Source organism: Neolamprologus multifasciatus, chromosome 15, assembly GCF_963576455.1.
Source record: "Neolamprologus multifasciatus chromosome 15, fNeoMul1.2, whole genome shotgun sequence".
Lineage (NCBI taxonomy): Eukaryota > Metazoa > Chordata > Actinopteri > Cichliformes > Cichlidae > Neolamprologus > Neolamprologus multifasciatus.
Genome location: NC_140453.1, coordinates 9,703,367 through 9,731,341, shown reverse-complemented (window position 1 = coordinate 9,731,341; position 27,975 = coordinate 9,703,367). Strand labels below are relative to the sequence as shown.

The window sequence follows — 27,975 nt, the reverse complement described above, 5'->3', positions numbered from 1 at the left end:
GTGAGACAGAGGTCACACCCTGCCTGTCCTCATGCTTTTGTGACCTTTCTGCATGCGGTTCATGTATTCCACATTAATACAACTCCTAGTTGTGTGTATACTGTGTGGTACATGGCAAAAAATATGAGCCCCAGAAATTCTCTCAACAGCTTCTCTTCTTGACAAATTTGATAAAATCTTAAAAGCAGCCTTGCTGGGGAGTGAGTGACAGCAGAACTGATATACTACTGCTCAGTAGTATTTCCACATATTTATAAGCTGATGAACCTGTAGCACCACGAAAAACCCATGACTCAAAATCTAGAAACATATCTGCGCCAAAGGATCAGTCACAGGCTAACTAGAGAACAATGAGATCATCCAAGAACGGCTCTCTCAGTACTGGCCTTAAGTCAGGATGATCTCATAACAGAACTGCTCAGAGGCCAGTTATCTCTTCATGCCAATGAGAAGTTCACCATTGTCATCTTGCTTTATGCATAAGATAAATATTGTCAGGTTAATCTGCACCAGACACTTTTAAAGTTAATTACATTGCAATCAGTAAGCCCCCAAAATGTAAATTAATTCTCTTTTGCCCCCCCCCCCCCCCCCCCCCCCTTAGACAATCCTGTGCCTGTCTTTATGTAACACTGCTACCACCGTGTGGTCGAATGAGGTACACGAAGCCTTGCATGTATATTTGTAAAGTGGAATTTGGATAAACAATGGCAATCTAATGACTGTGATCCAGCTGAATCCTATATTCATCAGAGCAAACAGATGGGTATGATGTGCACACCGCTTCTCTGTTTCACTGAAGGACAGAAAAAACATCATGCTTTTGTATTTGGAATCATTTGTACCTGCCGCCTTTTATCATAGCAGCCTTTTACGTTTGAATTGCAACTTTCAAACAATGTCTCAGTTTAGATCAGATCGGGAAGAGTGCTGGGCTCTGCCATGTGCTGTTTGATTTATCCAAGATAAGTTAAAACCCACATATGACTTCATCTTCTCGTCAGCAACTTAGACTATAGTTCCTGGGGAACCATAGTCCCAGCATGTGCGTGTAGATTTGTGTACTGTAAGGCAGTAATGTGTTTATCTTTAAACACAACTCAGTACAGAGTTATCAGTTCACAGGATCCAGATAACAGAATGACACATTTCAATAGCAGATTCATTACTATGACGTACAACACTGTGGAAAAATCATGTAAATTAATCAGTTTTTACGTGGCAGTTAGTTTCACATGAATAGCACCAGCTCCTCTATCAACTTAGGCTATCTCAGCGTCTTATTCCTGTTATGTAATGCAAGACTGATGTCACAATGTGGAGATAAAGGCTACGACAAAAAGTCTTCTTGGGTCATTTAGACGAGTACTTTACTTCTGGCTCCGGCTGTATTTTGATGAGATCTTTTTGAAACTGCAGAACAAATTTGGGTCTAGTCAGATGCCTCCATTTAAAAATGATTTAAACACTAAAACTGTGTAACAGTAACAATACTGCATGTCTCTACTCTCAGGCCTGTGATGGGTGTGGTGCATTTGTGTTTGAGTTATGCTGTAACGGTGAGCACACTGTGTTTCTGCATGCAACAAGCATGAGGAAAAAACCAAATGAATCAAAATGTTTATGCAATGCTTTTATTTCATGTTAAAGTAAAACAAGATTGTTACAAAAATACTACAAAACCTTAATTCATCATATTTTTCCCGTTCTTCCCTCACAGTAGAAGCTATGGATTAGAGAACCTTTCTAAATCCCTGAATTCTAAATAAATAGTTCCCTAATTTCATAAAAAAAATATCTCCCTAAAATTTCTAGAAATCCTACACTGTGTTTACATATTGCATACAGTGAAAAAAAAGATTTTTCATTGTATACATAATCAGCAGTGCACAATACCAATAAAACTGTTGAGGCACAAAAGTTTCTTAGATTTGTCTCGCAGATTCATTCATAACATTTACATTTAAATATTACAAAAATATTTCTGATTAGTGACATTATTTTCATTCATGTAATTATACAGATCAAAGAGCTTTTCTTAGCCGTCACGTTGATCTAAAGGCTTCCTTTGCACTATAACAGGGATGAGATGACGGTCATTTTTCAGGCTTGTTAGTGTGTTTGTGTCTAAAGCTTGGCTTCGATGATAACAGAAGGTGCACTCAGGCTTCCATTGTGCCAGTCGGAAGTATCCTGGAAATCAAAAGAGATGGGTCAGATCAGTAGGTCTTTTTTTAATGCCTTCAACACAAAAAACACCGTTTGTCTCTGTAGACTTTAGTCTGTTTGGGCTAGCTTCCACCAAAAGAGTCTCCGGAGTCATGACAAACTTTAGCCTGACACATCTGTGTACATTCTCAGTCATCCAGGTCACGGTAGTGTCTTGAAGCTCAGCTAAACATAATGATAGCTTATGTGCATATTCATACACACTATGTAAAGAAACACCCTAAGCCAGATAAATTAGCCTATATATAGCTGAATTTGTTAAATGTGAAAGAAAAGGCTTGTGCTACGTGTCAGAGCATATCTAAGCACTGCAAAAATGTCAGTGAATATAAATAAATATAAATGTTTCACCTTTCTGTCCTTTGTTGTGTACAACAAAGGACAGAAAGGCAGAAAATGAGATGCTTCAAGTGTTAATTTTATTTTTGTTTACCCTTATATGTACTGTAGAAAAAAAATCTATGATTGGGCCAAGTGCAAAGGTTTTTATCACATTCCTTACTTGTAAAATGAACCTGCTTACAACCTTAATTAACAGATAAGATGGGTTCAAGAGCTGTAAACCATCTGACTCTTCAAAACCTTTATGACACTTGAGTCAAAGATGAAGCTGACTGAACACTATTAGCATAAATGAGAGCAAATTTCACCGGAAACCAACAGTAAAAAACCAGCTGTGGAGATCAAGAAATACTCTCAAAGATCAAGAAATAAAGGGAAAGAAAATCCTCATGGCACTGCACAAACAGCAGCAGAAAGTGTGCCTCAATCCAGTGTACATTTTACATGCAACTGAACTGCAAAAATCAATGTCTGAAAGTTTGCAGGGAACAGCCTGTTCTAACGTTTGAGTCTAAGGTTTATTTTTTAGCACCTGGCGGCTCTTTTTTACTTCTCATCCGTAAATAATCTGCTCTTTCACGTGATTCAGTTTATTTTGAAAAGTCTCAACAGGATCTTGAGCTTTATTGTGAAAGGTTTATGTGGAATATAAACAAGTGGACACGCGATGGTTTTACCGTTGCTGTTGCTAATGGCGCTTGTCCATCAGTAGTGTGGTTATATAAAATATAAGAGAAAGAGAGAATTTTAAGAAATTAATATAGCCACTACAGTGACCATCAAAACGATGAAAAAATATTGCCGCAAAGAGTTTATTTTGCGACACCACAAAACAAACTATAGCGTAAAATGAAACGATAGATGTTTTTATATCGTCATCCGATATATATCGTTATATGAACAGCCCTAACTGTGATCAGCTTAATGTTGGTTATTGCTAAAATGTCATTTTTAATTTCTTTTCACATAATCATTAACTAAAAAAAATTACATGTTCATGATTTTAAATAACTAAAGCAAAGATGGAGTGAAAAAGAGGATTAGAGTAAAGATCCAACTAGCAAGACTTTATTCCATTCATGTTGAGCGCCATACTTTTAACTAGATGAAATCTCTGGTGGTATTAGTAGGATATAGGTCAGCGCTGTAAGCAAGCAAAGGCAACAACAGGCAACAACAGGAAAATTAGCAGTACCGCGCTGATTTCATCTGAAAAATCACAAACACTATGCTGTGATTCAAATCCAATCAAAGCCATGCCGCGGGCAACAACTTCATACACCGGCCTCCTAAAACACAAGAACACTAAAGTGAATCATACAGCATGATGAGCTGTATGATCTTGTTCTTGATTTCCTACTGTGATAAGCCATCGGTTTTATTCCTATATGGATGTGCCATTCGCATTTATGAGGGAAGTTTAAGCCAGTCAGCTGTTCAAAAATAGGATAGTTAGAAGTAAATGTAATCCAATGTGAGGAAGTGTTTTGGAATCAACAGGTTCATGCAGGGGTTAATGATTACCCCCAGCTGACTTAATTGTCCTTAAGTGACTTTAGCTGATTTTAGTAGAACTGCTACTGAGAAAATCAGTAGCAGGGCTTCATGTGGAAGAATCAAAAATCACATGATTTTCATGATTGTGTAATTATAATTTTTTTTTGCACGATCCTCAGAAACACATAGAGACAGTAAAACAGGTGTAACAGTGAAAAGGGTGTACAGCAGGTGCTCTTGATCAGTGGCAGTGTGTGGTGATTGCTTTGTGCTCCTACCTTTGTGCACCTTTATGATGAACTAAGATTTGAGATTTTTTTTTTTTTTTTTTTTTTTTTTGTAGAAGCAGAAAAGTTTTATTGATCAGGCTTGAGAAGAAGTCTGCTGCTCGGAGATTAGCAATGTGGCTCCGTAGTCTTGTCCTGACTTGTGCCTCTCCGCCTAAAACAAATGCTTTTGATCACTTCTCATTCAGTGTTTATAGAGGAGTGGGGCTCCAGTCTGGAGTGAAGTTCACCAGAATCTGATCTGTCACACACATATATGTTTAGTGGTTGCTTGTACTAATCAGTTTCAAATAGTGAGGCCGGAATATGTACACAAAAAGCTCAGGCTTCACTGTGTTCTAAGTGCTCAGTTTCACAAAGCTTGGCTCTGTGTTCATATTAATAATAACATAGTCATCTTAAACAGACACCTGCTATTTAAATGCTCCATTTGTGAGGGGCAGCCAATCAGAAGAAGCCTTAGTAGAGTCCAAGTATAAAAATCTTGAGCTAAAAATTAGTTTAATTTGACTCCTTTTAAGATGGCTTGAGAGACTGAAACACATTTATATATATATGTGAGGAATTAAACTTATCAGCAACTTCACCACAGATCTTGGAGACCCACCCAGAAAGCGAAAGAAATGTATGGTGACAGAATGACTTAAGAACACAAGAAAATCGCAACCATAAAGTCATAACGGTTGACAAGTTCCATAAAAGTTTACATAAGAATATTTAAGTGTGCAGAGTGCCAACAGAGTCAGTGAATATTCAACAGCGTCTTTTAGCTAAACTGATGCAGACATGCAGGATCACAGAAGACAAAGGCAAAAAACAGTCCTCCTCTGTGGAGCCCGGGATGCACAGGCGACTTATCGCTCACGGCAGACAAACACTTAACACATGGATCATTTTCACAGTAGACATTTTGACACTCTATTAAAATATTTTATTTATGGCATCTGTTGCAGTACATGGTACTGCTTTTCAATAACAAGGGGGTTTTGCGGAGCTGAAAAGATCAGAAAGAGTTGCACTGTGTGTTTGTGGATCTAGAGAAAATACATGAGAGAATGCCAAGAGAGGAACAGTGGTGGTGCGTGAGGAAGTCAAGAGGTGGCGCAGGATATGTATGACGACAGCTAGACAGTGGCAGGATGTGCGGTAGGAGTGACAGATGGATTAAAGGAGGTGGTGGTATTACATCAATGATTGATTCTGAGCCCATTTGTGTTTGGAGTGGTGATGGAGAGGTTGACAGATTATTCAGGCAGGAGTCTCTGTGGATGATGATGTTGTGATTTGTAGTGAGAGTGGAGAGCGGGTCGAAAAGAATGTGGAGAAGCAGCAGTATGCTCTGGAGAAAAGAGGAATGAAAGTCAGTAGAAGCAAGACAGAATGAGTAGAAGCAGAGGGAGAGCTCAGGCGGAGCGGTTTGGAGGCAAGTTAGAGATGATGACATGGTTTGGACATGAGCAGAGGAGTGGACAAAAGATGTTGAAATGGAGCCAGGCAGGAGGAAAAGAGAAGACCACAGAGATGATTCATTAATCATAAGCAGAGGATGCAAGTGAAAGGGTGAGATGGATGCAGATGATCCCCTGTGGCGACATGTAAAGGGAGCAGCCAAAGGAAGACGAATAAAACGCTTTTCCTACACTGACATGTCAAAATGTCTTCCGTGAAAAGGCCTATTTGACTTCATAGTACCACAGCTTTTGTTTCATATCCCCAACAAACAAACAAACAAAGCGCTACACCCTTGGCTTGCTTCAAAACTTACGGCTGCTTTGGCCTGCAGGTTAGCATTTTGCCTCCTGAGATCAGACTTGATTAAAGCTGTAAAAAACGAAAGACAGAGAGAGGGTAAGTCTGCATTAGCTCATGGATCCTCCACTGCAAACACAGAGATGAACACAAGCAAAACAGGATCGCATTACTTCACACAAGTTAAACAGTTTATTGAAACGAAGTAATAACAGTGACTATCCAGTAGGTGGCTCCTATGCACAGACACGTTCAAGTCTTAATAGTGGCATTCAAGTTAAGACACCTTGTTAACTATTTTCAAAGAGTGTGTGGCTACCAGTGCAAATCTAAAAGCAACTAAGCCTCCTGAGAAACTCCGGTCAAAAGCAATTATTAAAAAAAACCCAGCGTGATTGTAATTTAATAATTAACTTCAATTTTCATGGAATGAGGAGAATATTTTACAAAAACGATCGCAGCCTTGCCTTCTAATGGTGCCTTCATGTACGTTCATGCAAAGGTTTATCACCAATCGGAGAGCAGGACGGATTGTTTTTGTTTGTTTGTTTTTTTACAAACATTTTGTTTTTCTTTTAAAACTTCATGACCACAACAACAAGTTTACTCATATGAACAAAAAGCAGTTAGTGAGTCAGTCTGTTGACCTTTAAGAAGTGTCATTAAAAGTTAAGGCATTTTTAAAAAGTTAAACATTGCTGCTAAACCCATTGATGGGTCATGAAAAATCTCCTAAGTTGTTATGAAATCACCTTTATTACCTGAAAACACACCCCTGCTGAGTGTGTGTCTGTAGAGCTATGCGCTGTCTTTACTAAATGGTTCCAGGGCTTAAGCAAATGTTCATCACTCCTCCCTCTGAACAGTTTAGTTGTATACAGCTTTGTTGTTCTCTAATTTCAAAGAAAATCTCTTCCTAGCGATGATGAAGAATGACGCAGAATGCCACCTCAAGCTGCAGACTTTGTTTTATCTAAGCTGCAGACAGCCTTCTTGTAAAGAGGTGACAAATTTGTCTGTTATGTGTAAAGTGCAATAAAAAAATAGCATTATGTTCTCAAGTATTCCTCCAAATTACACCATAACTAAGTCCTGCTTTCTAGGAACGTGGCATTCTTACACAGGAGTATTAGTAAACTCGTAACAGGATAAAGTCCCAGCAAAGACAATTCTTGTGCATTTCTGTATGTGTGACATTAAATCAGTACTCTATTATGACTCAAAACTGTGTATTTTTCACAGTCACAGAGGTCTTACCTGTCATTATTGTGCCTATCAGAAGAAAGACGCACAAGAAGATGTTTCCTGCCAGCGTGCCGTAATCGTCAATGATCTTCCCCTGGCAAATGGTGAATATAATTCCGAACACCTGTGTGTATGGGTGCAGAACATGGGGTAGTTAGGATTAAAGCTAGCGCTCGCACGCACCCGGGAAGGATGCAGACCAAACCCCGTCCTTGAACTCGGTTTTTATTTTCATGCATCTTGGATCTTCTGCAGCTGGCGAATATGTTTATGCACCAGATGAAGGAAGCTCAACTACACACTGAGTTTTTGCAAATATATCACGCACAGTTGCCGTGATGTTGAGAGAATCTGTCTTGCCTGCTTATGAATAGGCATTACAAATGCATAAACAAAACTACGAAATAAATATATAAAAAAGGAAGTCAAAATTGCCTCATAATGCCAAACCCCCCCACAAAAGCACGTTATTCCAAAGCAATGCCAGCTGTCAACAAAATCCCATTTTATTGTTTATATCCAAAATTCCCGTGAAAACCTGCATTTACAGTATAGTGAGTCAATTCCTCCAGAGCAACAGGGTGAATGACTCGCTTTTTCCATGGAGGGAACACAGCTTACATCCATCATTTTATTTTATTGGTTCTTTTCTTCTTTTTTGCTATCACACTGAAAACATTGATCTGTACCTGTGCTGAGCAGTTGAGGAGGCCAGAAGACGTTCCCTCTGACTCCGGGTATGTCAGTTCGACTGCAAATTCAAAGCCCAGTGGCAGGTAGCCCGTCATGAAGAACCTGGACACAAGGATCCACAATAGGCATAAAAAAGAATTTGTGAGTTTATTTAATTGCTGCTCCCTTTTTGCTACAGTTTTATGCGCATGTTTAAATGCGTAAACAGGACACTGGCTCCGTTCAATAAAATGCCCCTTATCATGTTAGCTGACAAGTGCATGGACACTTTGTACCTACAACATTTGATTGTTCTTCCAGGAAATCAACACTCATGTTGTCTCAAGTTAATAACACTGGAACAGCAGGTTTTTCAAAGCAGTCCAGTCACATCAAATTCTTTTTCTCATTCAACAGCAGGGTGTTGTTCTTCCACTAAAGTGACAGCAAGTGAAACTCAAATCAAAAGCCTCTGACATGGCTGAAATAGCTAAACACATCAGTCTGAGTCAGTAGACAGACACATTTCTTCTCTTCTGTCAATATGATACGGAGACTACAAAGCAGCAGACACGCTGACCTTTAATGTCAAACACATTTCTTTTTAAAAAAAAAAAGCTGTTTAAAAAAAACAAGGCTAAAGTTATATCTGCCATGGATCATGCAGATGCACTTCCAAAGGAAAGGAATTCCAATTTGGAAGATCACTGTGTGCTGCTGAGGGTGTAATCATTTCACAGCCACATAAAGGTTAAACTGGATGAACTATATTGTTTTTTAATTCCAAGAAGAGAGAGGCAACCCAGAGGAAACCTAGTAGATGATTTCCACCATAAACATTTAAATGGTTTGGTTTTCCCAGTTCATAGAGGTTATGTATTTTTATTTTTGTGATCTGAAATAATCCTACACCATTATTACTATATGACATACTCTCGCTGTCTCTATTTTTTTGTTTTGCTTTGTTTTGCTCTGCAGCATGGGCTTCCAGGAAAACATCACCGCGATGGGGTTTTCTTGATAAAACACATTTCAGTTACATTAAATGAATGCACATATATGCACATATTTATGTATTTACATAAGGACATTTTTCCTTTTCTCATGAGTTTAGGTGCAAATGCAGTCCTTTATCTAAACTCTGTAGGGTCTACATGTTTGTAGAAGATGAAACAACCAGGGCTGTAAATTATTATTGCAAATGTCAACAGAGGTACCGGGCCAAGGGAAATGACCAGCAGCAGAATTTAGGACATGACAGAAGATTTTTGCATGTTTCAACGGCTGAATCGAAAGTGTGCACACATACTTTTATACATACTTTTAAAATGTACAAATACAATAGCCCACTCACTTGCCTACTACAGATACATTCCATATTTTGTGATTTTTGGTGATTTTTTTACAGATCGACAGTATCTATCAAAAATTTTTTATTCATGAGGGGTGTTTGTTCTCTCTCTTTTCACAGAAATAAAGGTATTCTGAAGTAGAATCAAAGTAGTAAATGAGTAGAAATAAAGTCCTTTAATGACATTACTTGTGTAAAAAAACAACAACAAAAAACCAAAATGTTAGAAGAAACAATAAAAGAATACCCAAGTACTCCAGCGGTGATGAAAACCACCCAGAGGTGTCCCAGGCTGAGTGTAGCAGCATAAACGATCATCCCCACCAGAGACAAGAGGTAAACTGCAAGGGTCGTCTGCCTGGGGAAAAGAAGAGCATGAGTAATACATGTCACTGTCAGCACAGCAGCGATCATTATGACTGCACACACATATGTAACAGTAGGTAGCAGTTTTGCAAGTAAAAGAAACAAAACGTAAAGCTGCAGCAAGTATTTGCCAGAAGTTTAGAGAATTTTGGGTCTCTGGGGGTGGGGGGTGGATGGGGGCTAGAGTGTATCCCAGGTGTCATCTGGCGAGAGGCACCAGCCTATTACATAAGAGACAGGCAACCAGTGTACAATCACCAATTAACAAACATGCATGTCTTTGGATTGTGGGAGGAAACCTTTGCACGCAGAACATGCGAAGAAAAAAAAGACACCACACAGAGAGGCCCCAGTCAGCTGGAGGGTTCGAAACCAGCTCTCTCTCCTTCACTTTTTCCTCTGTGCTCCACCCACCAGACAAAACGAATGCTCCTACCTACCCCACACAGCTAACCACAAGTCATTTCTGGCTTTTAGCTTCATGTGGGCTGGCTAACTTGCTTTTCCAGGAGGGAAATCCCTCAGCTTATGTTTGTAGCACGAGGGTATACTTTTTCCCTGCATTTCATTTAATCTGTGTCTCCAAAATCTTTTATGTGTGGGCAAGACTGCTTCCTGTCCTGTTTCATGTATGCCACATTTATTAATTAAAAAATCTGACATAAATCAAACAAACAAAGAAAAACGGAGCAAAGTCTAACTGGGGAATGTCGAGGGATAACATTTTTAATGCCTGAGAAAAGAGGAGGTGCATTATAAATTCTTTTTTTTTTTTGTCCATTGACAGCAAAAGCTTGCTGCCTGCATGGGCGTCAATGTCAATATTTTGCCACTAGGTGTGCTGTGGAGTAATCTTTTCAATAGCAGGTACCCTTTTCTGTTTGCTTTACTGTTTGTCACACAAAATAAGGCCTTTGTAAATGTCTTGAGAGGAAGGAAGTGGATTCCACACCTCGTGTGAGCCCACATCTCACAGTTAAATACAATGGGCGACAAACACTGAAGGTAAACACCACCTCTGTTTGCTTCCCCTAAACACACCTCATCTTAAAGAAAGCTTATTTTATACATTCAAAGCTTCATAATAAATAAATACTAAAGCATGAAAAATGCAGTCCTGTAGAACTGGTAATAATATTCAAACTGACATAAATTTATGAATGAACACCATTCAATGTAATAGTATAATTACAATGTGGGGAATTAGACAATAAAGCTAAACATTATTGCTTTCTCCCTCATTTGCAATACAAAGCTGTTGTAGCTACAACAGAAGGGAGTCGACTGGGTGGACACTGCTGTCACCACACAGCCTGAGAGCACATGGGGCCGGAGGAAGAGTGCAGAGGTCGCTGCCGTAGCAGGATGCTGCACCTGGATAAACAGATATAGAGACGCAACACAAGATCTGCAGGACGCCAAGTTCAGAAGGGAGAAGACAATAAACAACCAGGTGCCGATTTAGCAAAGTGCGTTGAGCGGGCGACCACATTCCATACGACTGCGAGCGGTAAGCCCAGGTTCGAATCTGACGTTGCTTTGCCACATGTCTTCCCCCATTTCTCTCCCTCTGCTTTCCTGTCCTTTCTTCACCGTGTCTGTCAATAAAGGTGAAAATGGCCCAAAAAAACAGCACTCATTTGGCTGCTTACTGGTGGCACGGAAAAAGTGGTAAGCTTTTAGATTATCAGCCCATCGCTTTGTTTTTTTTTTTTTCTCAGTTTCGTTACAAATAACATTTGATTTTTATCTACTGCTCTGCGCGTCCTTTTGTCTTCTTTTTCCCAAAGCACAACACCCCCTGTGGAAGAACTGCTGCTAACGTACTTTCCCTTTTCGATGTTCGCCTTACTTGTACGTTTTCGTTCTGTCCAACCAAACGCCGCAGATGAGGGAGCCGACCATCCCCGCGATGACGATGGTGAGGCCAATCCTCCCGGCGTTCACTTCTTCTCCCTAAAAAAGCCGAGAACAATGAGCAGTATATCTACAAGCATTAACTAGAGATCCATACAAGGAGGTTGCACACACCTTTTTAGTACTACAAACAGAGAAGATCATTCCCTTTTCCTGTGGTTTAACTTATAAAATGATTTAAGAGAAATGGCACCCATGCCTTAAATATAGCATTGGTTTGAGCTTGTAAGTGAACAAACGTCCAAACTTGGTTTAGCTGTGATAAATCTGTTATTACAGTGTTGTTTATTGAACTTAAGTTACATTAGTTTAAAATATTAAACCTTATACTTGACTATTTAAGTCTAACTATTCATCTGTTGAACGGTCTCTAGAGTTACAGGCAACAGAAATGATTGGAGATGAGTGCAGAGGAAACGGACATACAGGGTAATGCACGATGATCATGCGGTTCAGCAGGGTCCCAACAGCATAAAAACAACCAACGTTCAGACCTGCAAAATTGAGAATAACATCAAATAAAATCTGAAATCAGAAAAAAACACAGGACAAAAATATCTTTCACCTTCCCACTTTTCAGGAATCATGAAACCTGACCAGAGTAGCTTCTAAAATGAGGATAAATGTGTTACTAAATGTGTCCCCACCTAAAAAATAAAACACTACAGCAGGCGTGGGGGAACTCCGGGCCTCCGGGCCGGTGTCCTGCAGCTTTTAGACGTGTCCTTGATCCAACACAGCTGATTTAAATGTCTAAATGACCTCATCAAGATGTCTTAGTTCATTCTCCAGAGGCCTGGTAATGAACTAATCATCTGATTAGGTGTGTTGACCCGGGGTGATATCTAAAACCTGCAGGACACTGGCCCTTGAGGCCTGGAGTTCCCCACCCCTGCACTACAGCTACAGCTCAGTTAAAGTGACAGGGACAGGTGTGATCATCAGAGAGTCAGAAACATATTAGTAGAAAGATTAGACACATGACAAGAAAACCCCAACAAAGAATGCACCTTGGGATAATATTTGGTTGTTTTGTTTTTTTGTATTATTTTTGTTACTAGTATAAAATAATGAAACATATCCCTCCCAGTTTATCCAATCTCAAGATTACTGAGTTACTGGTTAAACTGTGTGCCAAAATGCAACTACATTCAATTTCCAGCAACATAAAACCTAGATGATATTTTTTTTTCTTTATCTCTTCAAAAAGACACTTTATCATTCCTTTCTTTTGTTTGCTCAAGTAACCAAGAGCTCCCAAAAAGAAATTAATTCCTATCTCAGACTCCTTCCACTTCATCAAATCTTTGATCTTCGGGATCTTAGGGTCACATTGACCGAACGCACGTGTTAAACATTGTCAGGTTATAAATGAACTTTGGAGCTCTTAAGGTAAATCCAATTTATCTTCTCGAGGAATACTGTAATAGCTGATGACTGAGGACTACGTAATCTGCGATAAGATAAACACAATTGCACTATGAAGAGAATTTTCAGGTGTGATTCTACCCAATATCTGTGGTAGAATCACCACAGATACCATCATTTTCACTTGGGATGGCTTGTTCAACCATGCTTATTGGAATTTATACTACCTTAGTAAAAATCCGCCTTCTAAAAAAATGTAACGTATTTTCATGAATTTCTAATGTTGAATTATGCAACGTACGATTTAATGTCTTTTAGCCCGTTCTAAAAAGTTAATGACAACATAATTTAACAAAAATTTGGAGAACAGTAATGACAAACCATAGGTGACGACGAGGAGCATGAAGGGCTTGTTGCGCAGCAGGCTTCGGATGGAGGCTATGTAGGAGTACTGCTCTGGTGGAATGCTGCGAGCTGTCGCCTGGGCCTGAGTCGGTGGAATTTTAGGACGCTCCTGGAAAACTGACATGTGAAAAGATCGACAACAGTGTGAAACACAGTAAACAGCAGCAGTCTGCACACTTACAATGAAAACTGGAAAGCAATAAGAAGCAACTCTATTGGTGGATACGTCCACCTGTAATATTCAAAGGATCAATCAATGCTAAGTGCTAGAAATAAGTTCAGGGTTATATTTCCTCCCTAGGGCCACAGGCTTCTTCTTGGAAGGAGCCAGTGACACATTCAGGCAAGACTGGACAGGCTCTAACGCCTCTATGTAACCCACTATACTCTCATTTGCTCCAGTGAAAATCAGCTAATATCTGGTGTTGAAGACATCTTGGTGGAGCTACGTGCCCCCGGCCTTGTAGGGATAAACAGATGTCTGTTTTTGTATTTCTTGTAACTGAACCAGGGACACCTTTTTTCCTTCTGGCAAATCTCACATGAGGGTCTGTGTACAGTAAGCTGTTTTCACTAATCCTCCAAAAGTGTCCTACTCTTTTACACAGTTGATCTGCCAATGGTGGTGATGAGACTGAAATTATACCGTGATCTCAACTGCTGTATGCGTAGTCATCACTGCACATGGAAGAATGCAAATTTCTATTCAAATAACCTTTGGAGTTCTCAGACTGATCACAGGTAAAATTTCCTATATGGCTTAGATTTCATCGTCATGGTAATTCTCCTTTTTCAGTAAACAGTAAGTATTCATATGTCAAAGCAGACGGTCTCCAAGTTTAACTTATACGATTGTTTTAAGGAAAGGCAGAAGCTAAGCATCTTCTCTCACCTCACAGTTTATGCAAATTTCTCAATCCTGGGACTCTGTCTGCCCAGCTGACTCACAGCCCTTTTGCAGGACTACAGATGGTCCTGCCAGCAGGACAAACCTCACACATGGCATCTTGCATGTATGCATGAGGGTGAGCTAGTATATATGTGTCATTAAACTACTGCAGCCACCTGGTGTCAATTTTTACACTAGAGTAACCAGGAACAGCATAAGTCACATCCCTTGCTCGCTAAAATGTACGCAGATCCAAAAATCAGGGCCCTACAATAAAACATTTTCCTTTTTTATAGCTGTGCACAGTGTTGCCACTTCAGGCCTCTAAAAATATATATAACGGAAAAAAAAACTCCTCTGCCACCCTGGGATGAGTTATATGTGTTGAAAGTACATAGCAACCTTTGTGACTCAAAAATTGAGCCAGTACAGAAGTGCCAAATCACAAGCACTTCACAAGTTATAATGTTGTGAAACTGTGGGTAATGGGTAATTTGTAGCAGAAAAAAATGACCCCATTTGGGTGTAAAGTTGCCAAACTTTTGAAGCATTTTTATTAAATATTAACAGTTATTCAAAGTATGCAGTTTTTATGTTCTGGTGGCCACTGAAATTAGAATTATGGCACTTTCCACTTCAAATATTTTTATTGTGAAGCACAAATAACAATCACAAATTGTGCCATAGACTGACATTGGTTCCTTTTTACAGTTTTGGCATCAAGAAAAGGGGGAAAACAAAGCGAACAACAACAAAAAACAAAACAAAAACAAATCCAAACAACAACAGAAAAAAACAAAAACATTATGGCACTTTCCACATTCAAGTAGATAAGTCTGGATTTGAGCCAACATGTCTGCCAAGCTGTATGGCTTGTGTCTAGGACTTTGAACTAAAAGGCACTGCATGGAGCTTAGGTGAGTTTTTCCGGGAAGAATATTTGTTTTAAGTCTGTTTTTTTTGATAGCCAAAGGTAGGATCCCAATTATATACCAATCCCCGGGCTCTCTGTCCTGGTCGTTGTGTCCTTGGGCAAGACACTTTACCCTACCGCCTACTGGTGTTGGCCAGAGGGGCCGATGGCGCAATATGGCAGCCTCGCTTCTGTCAGTCTGCCCCAGGGCAGCTGTGGCTACAACCGTGGCTTGCCTCCACCAGTGTGTGAATGTGAGAGTGAATGAATAGTGGCATTGTAAAGCGCTTTGGGTGCCTTGAAAAGCACTATATAAATCCAATCCATTATTATTATTATTATTATTTCTAAGTACGTTTAAATTTCAAGGTACGCAAGTGGAAATTTTTGAGATATGTAACTTTGGGTTATTGAGTCAAATTTTCTAGATAGGTAGACAGTAAGTCGAAATTTGACTTATAGACAGCAAATTTGTTTTTTCATCAACACCTTATGAACCAAGCTTGCAAGCTAGCTAGTGCTAGCTAAAAAATATGCATGTCCTCTTATCCAAATATGGTCATATTCATCTTCAGAACCAAAAACAAAACTACAATGTCACAGTAATAATGCCAAAATAAAAAAGCTGCAAATATAAAGTTTTTCACAATAGCTTGCTTTAAAAAAAATGTAAATGCTAGCCCGCAAACGAGCTATTTTTTTTTAATATATATATATATAATCGATTTATTGTGTGTTATCATACACATATTACTTGACAGTTGTCTTCATATTGAAAATGATTTAACCACTGGTCATGAGGAATGTGCCCACATTGCTTGAGGGCTGTGTGCTATATTGAATGTGATACAACCACTGGTCACAAAGGATAAATTGCAAGTGGTTGGTGACTAGTTCCTTAAGGTTGCTGGTTCACGGTGGATGAAATCGATCACAAAGACAGTGCTGCAACAAATCCTCCTTGGGAGTGATTTGGGTGCCATTAGTTACATGGAAGATGTCAACTTGTCTGAAAACACACGCTAACTACTAGTTAAGCAGTAGCACTATTTTACAAAGTGCAACACAAACAAGAAATAGGAAATCTTTGCTTTATAAGCAGAAGTTGTGCCTCTGGGCTTTATGTTTTAAAAGGAGTAACTTGTCCTTTGAAGAGAAGCAGTCTCTCTTTCCAGTTTGTGTTGCACCTTTCACAGTTTTCTTTCCTTGGAGAGTAGCTGGAGAGTGTTTACAGACAAGTTGATGTGTTTCATGCAAACTGCGGCCCACTGAAGCATTTTTCTAGTGACCAAAGCAATTGCAAGGTTTTCTTCAGCCAGTCAGGAAATACATATTTCTCCCTAGCGATCAGAGTTTGTCAGGTGATTGGAGGCCAGTTCCTAGGCCTGTGTGACTAGTGTCTAATTCACTTGACCCTACACTGTTGCACATGTCACGTAGTTTGCGGTCATGTGACTGGAAAACTTAATAAGCTACTCTAATAATGGTTGGATATTTTGAGAATACAGATGAGATGAGTCTGTATGTAGCTGAAGCAAGAAAACAACCAAACACAAGTACCTGTAAGAAATGTTAAAAAAAAATAAAACTGCAATTACTGACCTCAACTGAGCCAGTTCAAGCACATTAAACACAAAAAATCCCTCTGAAACGTCAGATGACATTATTTGGGCAAATAATAATGTATAAATTAACAAAAGTGCTGGTAGGGGAATTTACTCAACTTGCAGCCATCTTGCAGCTACACATTCACCCAGTGATTAACCTAAACTATCTACCTCCAGCCTCGTATTTACCATAAACAGAGGCATTGTAAGTCCTCCTACCTTACTCTAGGAATCATATACAACTGTTTAGTGGGTCACAGGCAAATTTGACACAGCGAGAGTCAATTATGAAGCGTACTTATGAACGCAAACACCATGTGACTGACCGAACAGTCACATAAGCACTGAATAAGCTGAGGTTTGCATTTCACAGTGCTTCATTAACAACAACAGACTACAGTCAAAGCACTAACACTGACTGTATAGTCAGTCTAAATGCTGTGCATGGTACTACTAGGAAATTCCTTCACAAGCATCCTTTTGTGTTTAGGAATGCAGAATGCTTATGAGGAACGCCAGCCTCCGTCGTTGCCCTCCGCCCCTCCCTACCCCGCTGCAGGAAAACAGCATATTCATAGGACATGCTCCTTATAGCAAGTCAGTGTTTTTAAAAGTAAAACATATTTATTGCATTTTGATTAAACACTCGTACTGTTATTTTATCTTATCCATAAATGGCACAGCACATGATTCTGGGTTTCACAACAAATGCCACATTTGAAGGGAAATCATATATAAAGACACAGCAAAGCATTTTTTCCTCATCAATCACATGCTGTTTGTCATGTCACTTCCTTCTGCCACAAAGTGCTGAGTTCTCTTTTTCTTATGTCCATAGCTCAAATGACTTACGATGGATTTCAGGACACTTCTGATGACCTCACTTGTGCTACAATAATATCTTTTTTTATGAAAGTCCCCTTTTAACTAAGGTTTTGTGTTGTACGTGCATCCATGTCAGCACTTTTTTTGGTCCACTGAATGGTGCTTCTTGTCAAGAGTGTAAGTTTGGTGTAAATTAAAACCTTCATGAGGTCAGCCTACTCAATAAGAAATTCCCACGGGCCTGAAGTAGAAAAAACCTCATACAATACATGTCAAAATGCCCGAGCCTTTTATAGCAGACAGGAGCGAAAGCACCACCGAATGTCACTCTTTAACCATTCACAAAAAATTCCTCGGTTACACGGTACAGTAACATCAGTTTCATGCAATTTTATGTAAATTCGAAAACCTGACGGGAAAAAAACGCTTCTGTGCTTCATGATGTCTAGCCATGCGGAAAGTTTCATTTTATATGCAGAGGCGTTGAGGACACAGTTTTTGCTACAGTGGAGGTTGTGTAGAGTTTCTTTCGTGCTGCACAAAGCAGCTAGAAATCGCGTTTGAAATAATAATGAACCACAGGCTTCAACTCTTTTCTATGAAAATGCATTGTATCAAAAACCCTGACCCCCATCGGAAGATGAATATTAAGGGTTTCAGTGCAACCAACATAATATACCCAATAATTTGGTTTTGCTGTGAAGACACCAAGAGATTACACATATAACCCAAGCCGTCTGTGTAGCTAGAAACCACCGGAACTAAATAAGAAAGTACCATCTTTGTGATTTTAGTTATTTTTTCGTGATTACCTTACCAAAGACAACAAGGACGAAGAGTAAAGTAGCCACTCCTGCCGTTATGTAGAACATGATTCGGATGTGGTGAGCCAGCTCATTCATGTCGTCCACATTAGGCACCAGGATAGGAGGCACAAGGAACCCGATTGCAATACCCAGCTGTAGGACGATGGAAGAATTTAACAGAATTAGAAGAAAACAAGTGCCACAAACAGTTTTCACTAAATTAAAACACTGAAAATCTTAGCTTTTTTAGCCCATTATTTCCATGTCTTGTACATGCCTTGTAACTTTACACAGTGCATATTAAAAAGTTTTAATACTTGTTATTTTCCTTGATATGATTCTATTTAGAACAGGCTCCTCTATTCCAGGGAGGTGTTGCTTTTTTGCTGAGTTTGCAAAACGTCACATATGGTATACCCCACTGACCTCAGACCTCCTGCTCAGATGTTTTCTATTTGTGTCTGTAGAGGACTTCTTGGGTTTTCTTTTTGTGTGATTTAGGAAAATAAGATAAGGCCTCGCTGTTTCTTTTTAGACCGAAGGTGAAAGAGTTTCAGTCGCCTTCTCGAGAAGCAAAAGTAGACTGAAGTAATTGTACACAGAGCTGGATGACATCACTTATGACCTTGATATCAAAGCTCCAATAAATCTGAAGAAGACATTTGAGCCTAGAATTTTATTTAACTAGTTACGTTATAACTTAGTTTAAAATCAGATTTAAAGCACACAACTTGAAGATTAGGACGACCTTTAAAAGTTAATTGGTGCAGCGATTAGCAGTCGTGTGTGACCCTGACATCCAGTCTGCCCTGCATAATTTGCAGGCAACTGTCGGACAGCTCTGACCTCACTATACAGACCCTCCTGTGGCAAAAAAAGAGATGCTGAATACTGACAGAGTTCACACAAACCTGGTTTCCCAGAACTCCTATGGAGCAAGCGGTGGAAACTTCTTTCTCTCCAAACCACACAGAGGCAAGGTATGAAGGAATACCGAGGACAAACACTGTGGCTACTGAGCACACAAACTGGCCAAAAAAGGTCACTGGGAAAGTATCTGGACTGGCACTACCGATTTTTATCCAAGCGCCAATGCAGTTAAAGGCTGACCCGACGAGGACAACATCCCGGATGCCCCTGTTGTCCAAGAACCAGAGCATGGGCAGAATAAGTGGAATGTAAGTGAGCAGGTAAATCATGGCCAACCAGTCAATAGCCAGAGCATCAATGTTGTAGAAACGCATGAATATGTTGCTAATAATGCCATACTGTAGCCACATGAAGGCATTGCTTGCTGAGACAAAACTGAAGAGAAACAGCATGAACCAGCGACGGTGATACAGCTTGGTCTCAACCTTTGGGGCCAAATCCGACTGGTCACCCAAAGTCTTCATGTGTAAGCAGGACCCTGTGGAGACCGCTCTGCCTAAAGGCTCTGGACTCCATTGCAGTGACGAACAGCCTGGAGCAAGATTCTTTGCAGCCTTGGAACACGGCCATTCTTCACCGCTGAGCTCCGAATTTGCACGGTCCCCTTTCAAAGTATTGTTTTGCGGCATTTCAACTGTCCTGAAACGGGCCCCCCGAAATGCTCGAGACCAGAGGTCTCAAGATTCAAGAGCTTGTGTCCTAACAGCTTGCTGTCCTCTGTTCAAACTGCCTGCAGTAGAGAGATGCCAGAGAGCGAGAGCAGCTGGAATTAGTGTTGCCTTACTGGTGTCCCAGGTCCCTTCGCATGTGATGACACTGCGCTCCTTTATCCTTTATTACACCCAGTCCTGTCATGTGATGTTAATATAGGCTGTTAATATCTTCCATTAACTAACTATAACTGAGAAAAACATGTTCCTCTGTTGAACTTTAACCATTTTTCTTGTTAAAGTTCACCCATTTCAGTTTTTTGGTTAATATTTCAGTCTTAGTTATTGTTCACTCTGAAGTATCTGTTTTCTGTTGGGGAAAATACTAAGAATTCTCCAATTTTTCAGGGGTTTTTTTTTGTATGCAAGCTGTTTAAAATTTATACTGCAGAACAGACTTGGAGAAACAAACTGCTTATCCAGCATTGCAGGCACTAAATGCACTGTTAAATGTAATATTGTGTTTAATGAAAAATATTAAATAGACAAAATTCTTTGGGAGGTGCAGCCGTTAGGGGTGGGGTGTGGGGGGGGGGGGGGGGTATTTTCAATCCATAGCCATAACTACCTAACTAAGTAATTATATATATATATCATGTTTAACCTGAGTAGCAAAATACCGCAGGGGGTTGAAAACAATAAGCCAGGAGTTAGCTGTGCTCGCGGACTCTATCCAGCCTTGACCTCCCGGTCAGCTATTGCACTGGTGGATAACAGAGCTCTCCGAAAACGTGGAAGCACTTTTGCAAATATGTGATATTTTGATAAATTAAGTAGATATTTGAGCATTACACAGCTACATTCTCGCCTGAACATATCTTAAAAGGTTATTTTGTGACCCAGAAAGGGTAGTCTGGGGAAAAGGAGGATCGCATTTGTCCGAGCCTATGAGTACTTGTAAGCGCAGCGATGGTGGAAGAGCGCGGCTAAAAACGTATTACTTTTTCTGGGTCACAAAATAAACTTTTATGATATTTTCAGGCGACAATGTAGCTGTGTAAAGTTCAAATATCTGCTCAATTTATCAAGACATCACATCAGGGGCGATTTTAGCCCATTTTGGGGGGTGCTTCAGCACCCCCAAAATGAATCAAAGCACCCCCAAAGATTTCTTACTTTTTTGACAATATTTGCTGTTTGTGTGAAACACTACTAAAAATATAAAAAGCATACAGTACTTGGTTGAGACATAACATTTTAACAACAAAAGTATAGATAACCCCTCCCTCCCATAATGGTTTGTTCCAGCTCGCCTCTTCCGTACTCTGTTGCTAGCGGCGTTGCTAGCGGCGTTGCTGCTACATTTAACCTCCAGTTACTCTTTATATAGTTAGGTAGGAGTCAGACCATGAAAACATTACACCCAGGTAACCTGCAGTGTTGAAAACGTGTTTAACACGTGTTTAACACGTTGCTACCCTACAATCCGTCCTGCTCTGTAGTAAAATCAGCAACATTTGACCGTCCTGTTGCTCCCATTGAAATGTATACAGCCTATTTAAAATCTAAAACTTAAAATTGTCCGTAGCCTACTGTTGTTACCACTGTCCTGTTTGAAATGGATACTAACTAGCTAACTGACTGGATGCCCATTAACCTTATAACTCCTGTTGTGTGTGTGTGTGTGTGTGTGTTTGTGTACAGAGAGACAGCCAGGTTCATAATGGATATAAGGAAGTTTTTTCAAAAAAAGGAACCACATTCAGGTAAAAGTGTAAAATCAAAAGATCCGTCAATCAAGAATAATGTTGGATGAGTGTTTCAATATTTATCTTTTATTAGATGTTCATGTGGTTTGGTTATTTTCCTTTTGGTTGAAAGTACACTGAGAGGACTTTTTGTTAGTGATCTTAATAGATTTTTTGTCATATTAATGTAATTTTTCATCTAATTGAATACAATCTATTTGTGTATGATTGTCAGTCCAAAGAGGGAGAGAGGAAAGAGGGGAACTTGAGGAGAAAGGGCAAGGTCAGGAAGAACCAAGTAAGAAAACAGACAGGGAACAGTGACAGGCACAACAGAAACTGTTAAACTGACAAAGAGAAAAAAAACTGATTTTACTCTAACAATCTGGAAGTTGTGTCCTCCCTATATTAAAGCTGCTATACAGGATCTGCTAAACAAACTTGGTTGAAACATTTTGACCCTCTTTAACAACATTCCAACATAACATTATCATTGATTGGGGAGATTAAAATTAATGATAGATTTTTATGTGGTTCAGCCACAACTCTACTGAAACCTCAGCCAGTAATAGGTAGGCCAACTTTTGGACCGTCCAGTTGTCTGTATGACTGCCGCAGTACGTACATCACATTTGCACACTATCAGTGCCAAACAGCCCTGGTGGAGTGAGGAGCTGTAAAGAGAAGCAGATGCTCTGTTTCTAAAAATGTTTTAAGCTTGTTTCAAAGATTCTGTACAGCAGCTTTAAATGTTTTCCAAAAGCACACATACACTTATCAGTGTTTCTCAAACTTTTTACAGTGTGTACCACCTGATAAAAATGTCAAGCTCTCCTAAGTACCACTATGAAAGCATGAAACTGGAAGTGTTTTTTTATGTATGTGATCTATATTATACATACACATTAAAAGTGAATCTCTGTCCAAAAAATGCACTCAGTTTACCTTTCACTCACTATGAGCATCATTCATAATTTTCCCCCAGTAATTAAGGAACTATATGTATTTTTTTTATTCCAATCCATTCTTCTTTAGCAGCATTTAAATAACCTTTATCAGATTTGATGGTTTTGTTACAGACTTTTGAAAAAAGGGTTTTGCTTTTCTTTCACAAATGTGCGGATTAAATTGTGTTAAAATGCACAAAACAGTGATGTCATGTTTTGTGATGAGGACCCAGGCACAGAGAGACTTGATGAATTTAAGAATCTTATGATTTAATAAAGAAATTTGCAGACTTGCACAGAGATGGTAAAATTATGATGACTGATAACGGAGACGAAGACAACAGACGACGAGGACAGGGAGGATGCAGGGACTGACAGAGACAGGGAAGAAGTCTCATTGTGACGAGTAAAGTGTATGTTGGCTGGCTGGGCAGCTCTCTGGGTGCTCAGCACCCCCAAAGCTCTGATCCTAGAATCGCCCCTGCATCACATATTTGCAAAAATGCTCCAACGTTTTCAGAGACGTCCATTTTTGTTTTTGTGGCAGCTTTTGAACATCTATGGCATCTATTAATGTCAAATCTAGACTTTATTTAACAACATAAGCAAACTCTATGTTACAATAATTGCACAGCCATTAAGGATCAAATCAGTTTCTGAAAAATGCTCTGCTTTTTTTCCCTCTGCTTGCTTCTTACTGTCTTTGAGGCTCGGGACCAGCACTCCTGCTGTTGGACAGAAAGACATCAACTCAGTGGTAAGTATTTTGGTTTTCCAATATATTAGCAATTGTCAGTGACATTTATATTAATCAGGCTGAACTTTAATCATACTTTAGATCAGCCTGTTTTACTTATTGTTTTATTTGTGCTTTGGTTTGGGGAAGTTGTTTCTTTACTTTCTTTTCCTGTCTTCTGTTATTAGACTTGAGATATGACTGCACTATGCTGTTGCTGGTGACTCCAGTTAATTCTACAAGACATGCTGTGTAAGTAAACAAACAACAACAGTTTGTCTGCATTTCTTGAAAGATCACATCCCCCAAACTTAGTTTAGAGGGTCTACACTGTAAATAGTGAAGTCTGCAAGTTTTCTAACAACAAAATTTGTTTTGTGCCCAAATCATTTTGCACATCATTAGAATGAAAGTTATTGGCCATGTTTGCATAGCCCTTTTTAAAATGATGCTTTCATGACATTATTGTGTGTTGGGTGGTGGTCACGGCTATCCAGACTGACAAGTGGGACATTGAATGTCACCTCTCTGGTGGGGAGGGGGCCTGAGATTGTGTAAATTGGAGTCTGTTTTATACCAAATGCAGAAAAAAATGTTTTAAGAAAGCAATTAAGTTCATGTTCCAAAAAAAAAGATTGTTTGCTTGCAGGACAACAGGAGAGATGAGTCCTCCGTCACAGATGGTGTGGTCAGTGAAGATGGTCGCCTGCAGGTTCAAGCTCATTGCATCTCCAACCCACATCCACTGCCACTGTACTTAAGGGAAGTTAAAGACTTTCTTCTGCACCTACATTTGGATCACCTCGATCCATGACAGTCATTCAGGCAGTAATGCCTGGACTGGAAACAAGCCATCCTTAAAACATTACAACATTCCAGCTCATGTGTTGGAATGCAAAACAAATGTGTTGTTTAAATTAGAGACTGCACTTGTGACAGAACAACAAATATTTTATTTTGATTATATAAGTAAGTGCAAAACAAACTTGTGGTAGGTCTAAACTTATTTTCAGAATAATTACATCTGAGACTCTGTTTCATTGTGAGATTATATCAGTGATGGCAATATAATTGTTTGTTGTTCAGCAGAACAGTGTCCAGTATGTTGGCTGTTATACTTTGTTGTGTTTGAAAATAAAAGTTGGGCTGATTTTAACATCATAACAAAAAGTGTTGTTAATTATTTTTAATCACATTCAGGTTACCACAAATAGTTTTTTCATTTAGTTGAACTTGAAATGTTTGTCAGTAGGTAAACAATTAGTATTGTACAGTCGAAATATCAAGTTATTCTTAATACTGCAGACTTGCAATGATGGCTGTTGTCCTAACAGTCATCTTAAGTAAGCTTTACTTAGTTTTTTTGAGGCAACGAGTTTCCTTAATTTTTTTGAGTTCTGGGAACTAACAAGGTCGTACTGTGTACTCAAAATGAGTAAGTTGCCCTAACCTGGTCATCTTACGTAAACTTGATCCAATTTTCTTGAGTTCTGGGAACAAATGAGCTTGTACAGAGTACTCAAAATAAATAAGTTATCCTAATTTAGTCATTTTTAGCTAAGCTTTACTCAATTTTTTTGAGGCAACGAGTTTCCTCAATTTTTTTGAGTTCTGGGAACTAATTCGATTTTACAGTGTGTGTAACCTTATGTAACAAACCATTTAGAGTGTGACACCTTATGATTATACTACTGTGATAGGATGAAAAGCACTAATATCCAGGCAGTTCAGAATGAATCCAATTAAAAGTATTGGAGGGTTGGACAGTGGTCTAATCAGGTTTTTCAGCATCTGTTATGTTTGTTTTTTTATAAAAGAGACAAAAAAAGTAAATTGAGTTTATTTGGGAGGTGTTTGCAGATTCCCAGATTGTGAACAACAGTTTGTTCTTAGTTATTAAGACTGTATCCAACTGTTTCCCAGTAAGAAATGATGACATTTCAGTGATATTTGCTTGGAGTTGATGTTAAGGTGACTCAAGCGTTGCTTGTTCAAAAACCTTTAGTGTTAAGTCTGATACTTTGGTATTTCATGATACCAGGCACACTGCTGATCTTTGCACTCCTTTGTGCTGATTTGATAGCTCACGTGATTTTCAACTGCCCTGTTGCTCCTAATTTATAGCGGTACATCGGCAGCTCATGAACTCTTTTATAAGGGGGTATATTTTTTGTAAAAAAGCAAAACAATATTAAAACAAAATGGAAAAAAATATATAGTTGGTTAACTCTTGCTTACATGAAGTGTTCAACATTTAATATTTCATGTGTACATTCACATTCAAAACAGTCTCCTCGTGAATGCTTCTACACCTCTGAATTTGTTTTCTACACTAATGCATTTTTAGCTCATCTTTAGTCCAATGCAGTGCTATCTATCTATGCATGCGTTCATGCCGCTGAGTACAGTACTTTCTGACCAGACTTTTGCCCTAGGTTTATCTATTACATAATGCACTGCTGTCTGAGGGTAATAGCAGATTCAACAGGCTTGTAATTCATGTCTCCTCTAAGTCATGCCATTAGACACATAAAGGCAGAATATATATATAGTTGTCTTTTGGGATGGGGATTACTATTTCTATTACTCTCCTGAATGTGGAAGAGTCTGGGAAACTTTTTGTCTCTCATTAAAAAGTTACATATAAATTAGGACACATAGTTTTTGTTGTTGTAGCTCTTTGTTTTGTCTTGCATGTCAGTCCACGCTGTGTGCATTGTTGCTGTCCCACATCCCCAGCATCCAGTACTGTTGCTTGGTGATGCACTATGGTCACTTAAACGTGCGTAATTACGCAAACGTGCTTGGAGATATGGCAGGGTCCAAGTTATTAGCATTATTAGCCTACACATAGGGTCCATACATTCTCAAGTAGGTTAAACGTTAATTTGACCTACTTTCCAACTATAGAACGGCCTTTGCATCGAACACCCTACCTGATTCCCGAAGACTCCGATGGAGCATGCAGTGGACACTTCCCCTGAACCAAACCACACCGACGCGATTCTAGATGGCATCCCGAGGATGAAGACCTGCGCGAAAGAGCAGCAAAACTGTCCCAGGAATGTCACGTAGAACAGGTTGGGTCTGACGCTGGCCACTTTGATCCACGTCCCCGCGCAGTTGAGCGCCGTGGCGACGAGGGCGATGACCCGGAGCCCTTTTTTGTCCAGCAGCCAGGTTACCGGGAAGATGAAGGGAATGTATGTGAGCATGTAGATCATAGACATCCAGTCTATGGTGAAAGCATCGACGCTATAGAACTTGGTGAAAATGTTGCTGATAATGCTGTACTGTATCCATTGGTAAGAGTTGCTCAGCGAATATAAGCTGAACAGTAAGACGATCACCCATCGTCGGTGGTAAAGGCGGGTAGCTTGAAGTCCTTCTCTGCCGTTCCCTTCACTTGAGAGGTCGCTGGGCTTCGCAGCGTCGCCCCCCTCCAGCTTGACATGGTTGTCAGAGTCCGCCTTCCACACACTATGATCCTCGTTTGGTTTAGTGTCTTCCAGCGCTTGCGTCTCACTCATGTTCCTCTAGGTCTCCTCAGTAATACTCATCGGGAATAAACTTGGCACTCAGCTGCTGTGGTTTTGTTAACCCACACTCAACAAAAGTGAAAGAACCTGAATTCGCCCTTTTTTCATTGAGGAACATTCAGCGCTTTAGGAAAGTCTAACGTACACGACAGTCAGACCTAACACGATATGTATTCAGCAGCAGAAGCTCCCTCTCCACTCTGTTTTACATAAAAATATATGCTTAGAAAGAGAAAAAGTTTTAAAAAGAGGCGAGCTTCCAATGTTTTTGCGGCTGTCTCCAAAATCTATCGGTTCATTTCCTCCCGGCTGAGCACTGAAGATATTTTTGGTACCCGAACTTTCACCCAGATCCTGAGAAAGTTAACAAACTTTGAGCTGCAGATGATTTAGTGCCAGATTAATAGTTATCTGAAGTTTAGTTTCCCGATCGGTGCCACGTGTCGGAGAGCCGGCTACTATAACCCTCCACCCGGACTTAAAAGACCGCGTTGGGATCCTGGAACGAACTCGGCAAGCTCATGCACAAGGGCGGAGTTATTAGATAAAACTCTTCTCTGTCTTCGTGGTATCTGAACACGCTGTAACATCGAGATTATAGACACTAACGCGCGTAATTGCGCGTCATTTGTTCTCTGGTGTCTTAGTAGTGTGTGAACTATAAAACATGCTGGTAATTTTTCACTTTTATTGCAGTTGTTTCCTACTCTAAAAGCATAGCAGTTAACATCATTTATTTTGGGCAGGCAGTTATGAAATAACTGGCTGAGAGGTGACACGAGAGGCTCAGCTGTGCTCCAGGACACACACTCACACACACACACACACTCACAAAGTTTTTAAAAAGTAAAGTTATACAGGGAAGGTTTCAAAATACTATGTTCTCCTTAATATAAGCTACTTTAATCGTGCATCTCATTCTGGTAAACAGTGCCATCTAGGGACCTCCAGGATGCT

The 27,975-nt window shown here is 39.6% G+C and overlaps 1 protein-coding gene and 1 long non-coding RNA gene across 5 annotated transcripts; one reads left to right on the top strand and one right to left on the bottom strand.

The window, feature by feature from the left end:
* Positions 1-1,620: 1,620 nt before the first annotated feature.
* Positions 1,621-27,925, bottom strand: flvcr2b (FLVCR choline and putative heme transporter 2b). 4 transcript variants are annotated; one of them, XM_085133161.1, is made up of 11 exons: positions 26,416-27,925; positions 18,480-18,621; positions 13,405-13,545; positions 12,082-12,149; positions 11,591-11,694; positions 9,620-9,730; positions 8,039-8,144; positions 7,362-7,473; positions 6,121-6,176; positions 4,347-4,509; positions 1,621-2,193 (listed from the first exon to the last, which is right to left on the bottom strand). In XM_085133161.1, exons 1-10 carry the CDS (start codon positions 27,007-27,009, stop codon positions 4,432-4,434), a joined length of 1,512 nt encoding a protein of 503 aa, XP_084989287.1. In that variant the 5' UTR covers positions 27,010-27,925; the 3' UTR covers positions 1,621-2,193; positions 4,347-4,431. The 4 variants fall into 4 exon arrangements, with proteins under 4 accessions (XP_084989287.1, XP_084989284.1, XP_084989286.1 ...); XM_085133158.1 differs by lacking the exon at positions 26,416-27,925 and adding an exon at positions 19,380-20,608; XM_085133160.1 differs by lacking the exons at positions 4,347-4,509; positions 26,416-27,925 and adding an exon at positions 19,380-20,612.
* On the top strand, positions 20,635-24,641 carry LOC146501567 (uncharacterized). The gene is made up of 4 exons (XR_014869393.1): positions 20,635-21,814; positions 22,032-23,500; positions 23,668-23,731; positions 24,129-24,641. It is a non-coding gene; the product is annotated as an uncharacterized LOC146501567 (long non-coding RNA).
* Positions 27,926-27,975: the final 50 nt, after the last annotated feature.

Coding starts and splice junctions, on each gene's coding strand:
- flvcr2b (XM_085133159.1), bottom strand. CDS start 20,027: ATGCCGCAAAACAATACTTTGAAAGGGGACCGTGCAAATTCGGAGCTC. Junction 13,546..18,479: donor CTTCGTCCTTGTTGTCTTTG/GTAAGGTAATCA, acceptor TTCACATGTCAG/TTTTCCAGGAGCGTCCTAAA. Junction 6,177..7,361: donor GATAGGCACAATAATGACAG/GTAAGACCTCTG, acceptor CGTTTTTTACAG/CTTTAATCAAGTCTGATCTC.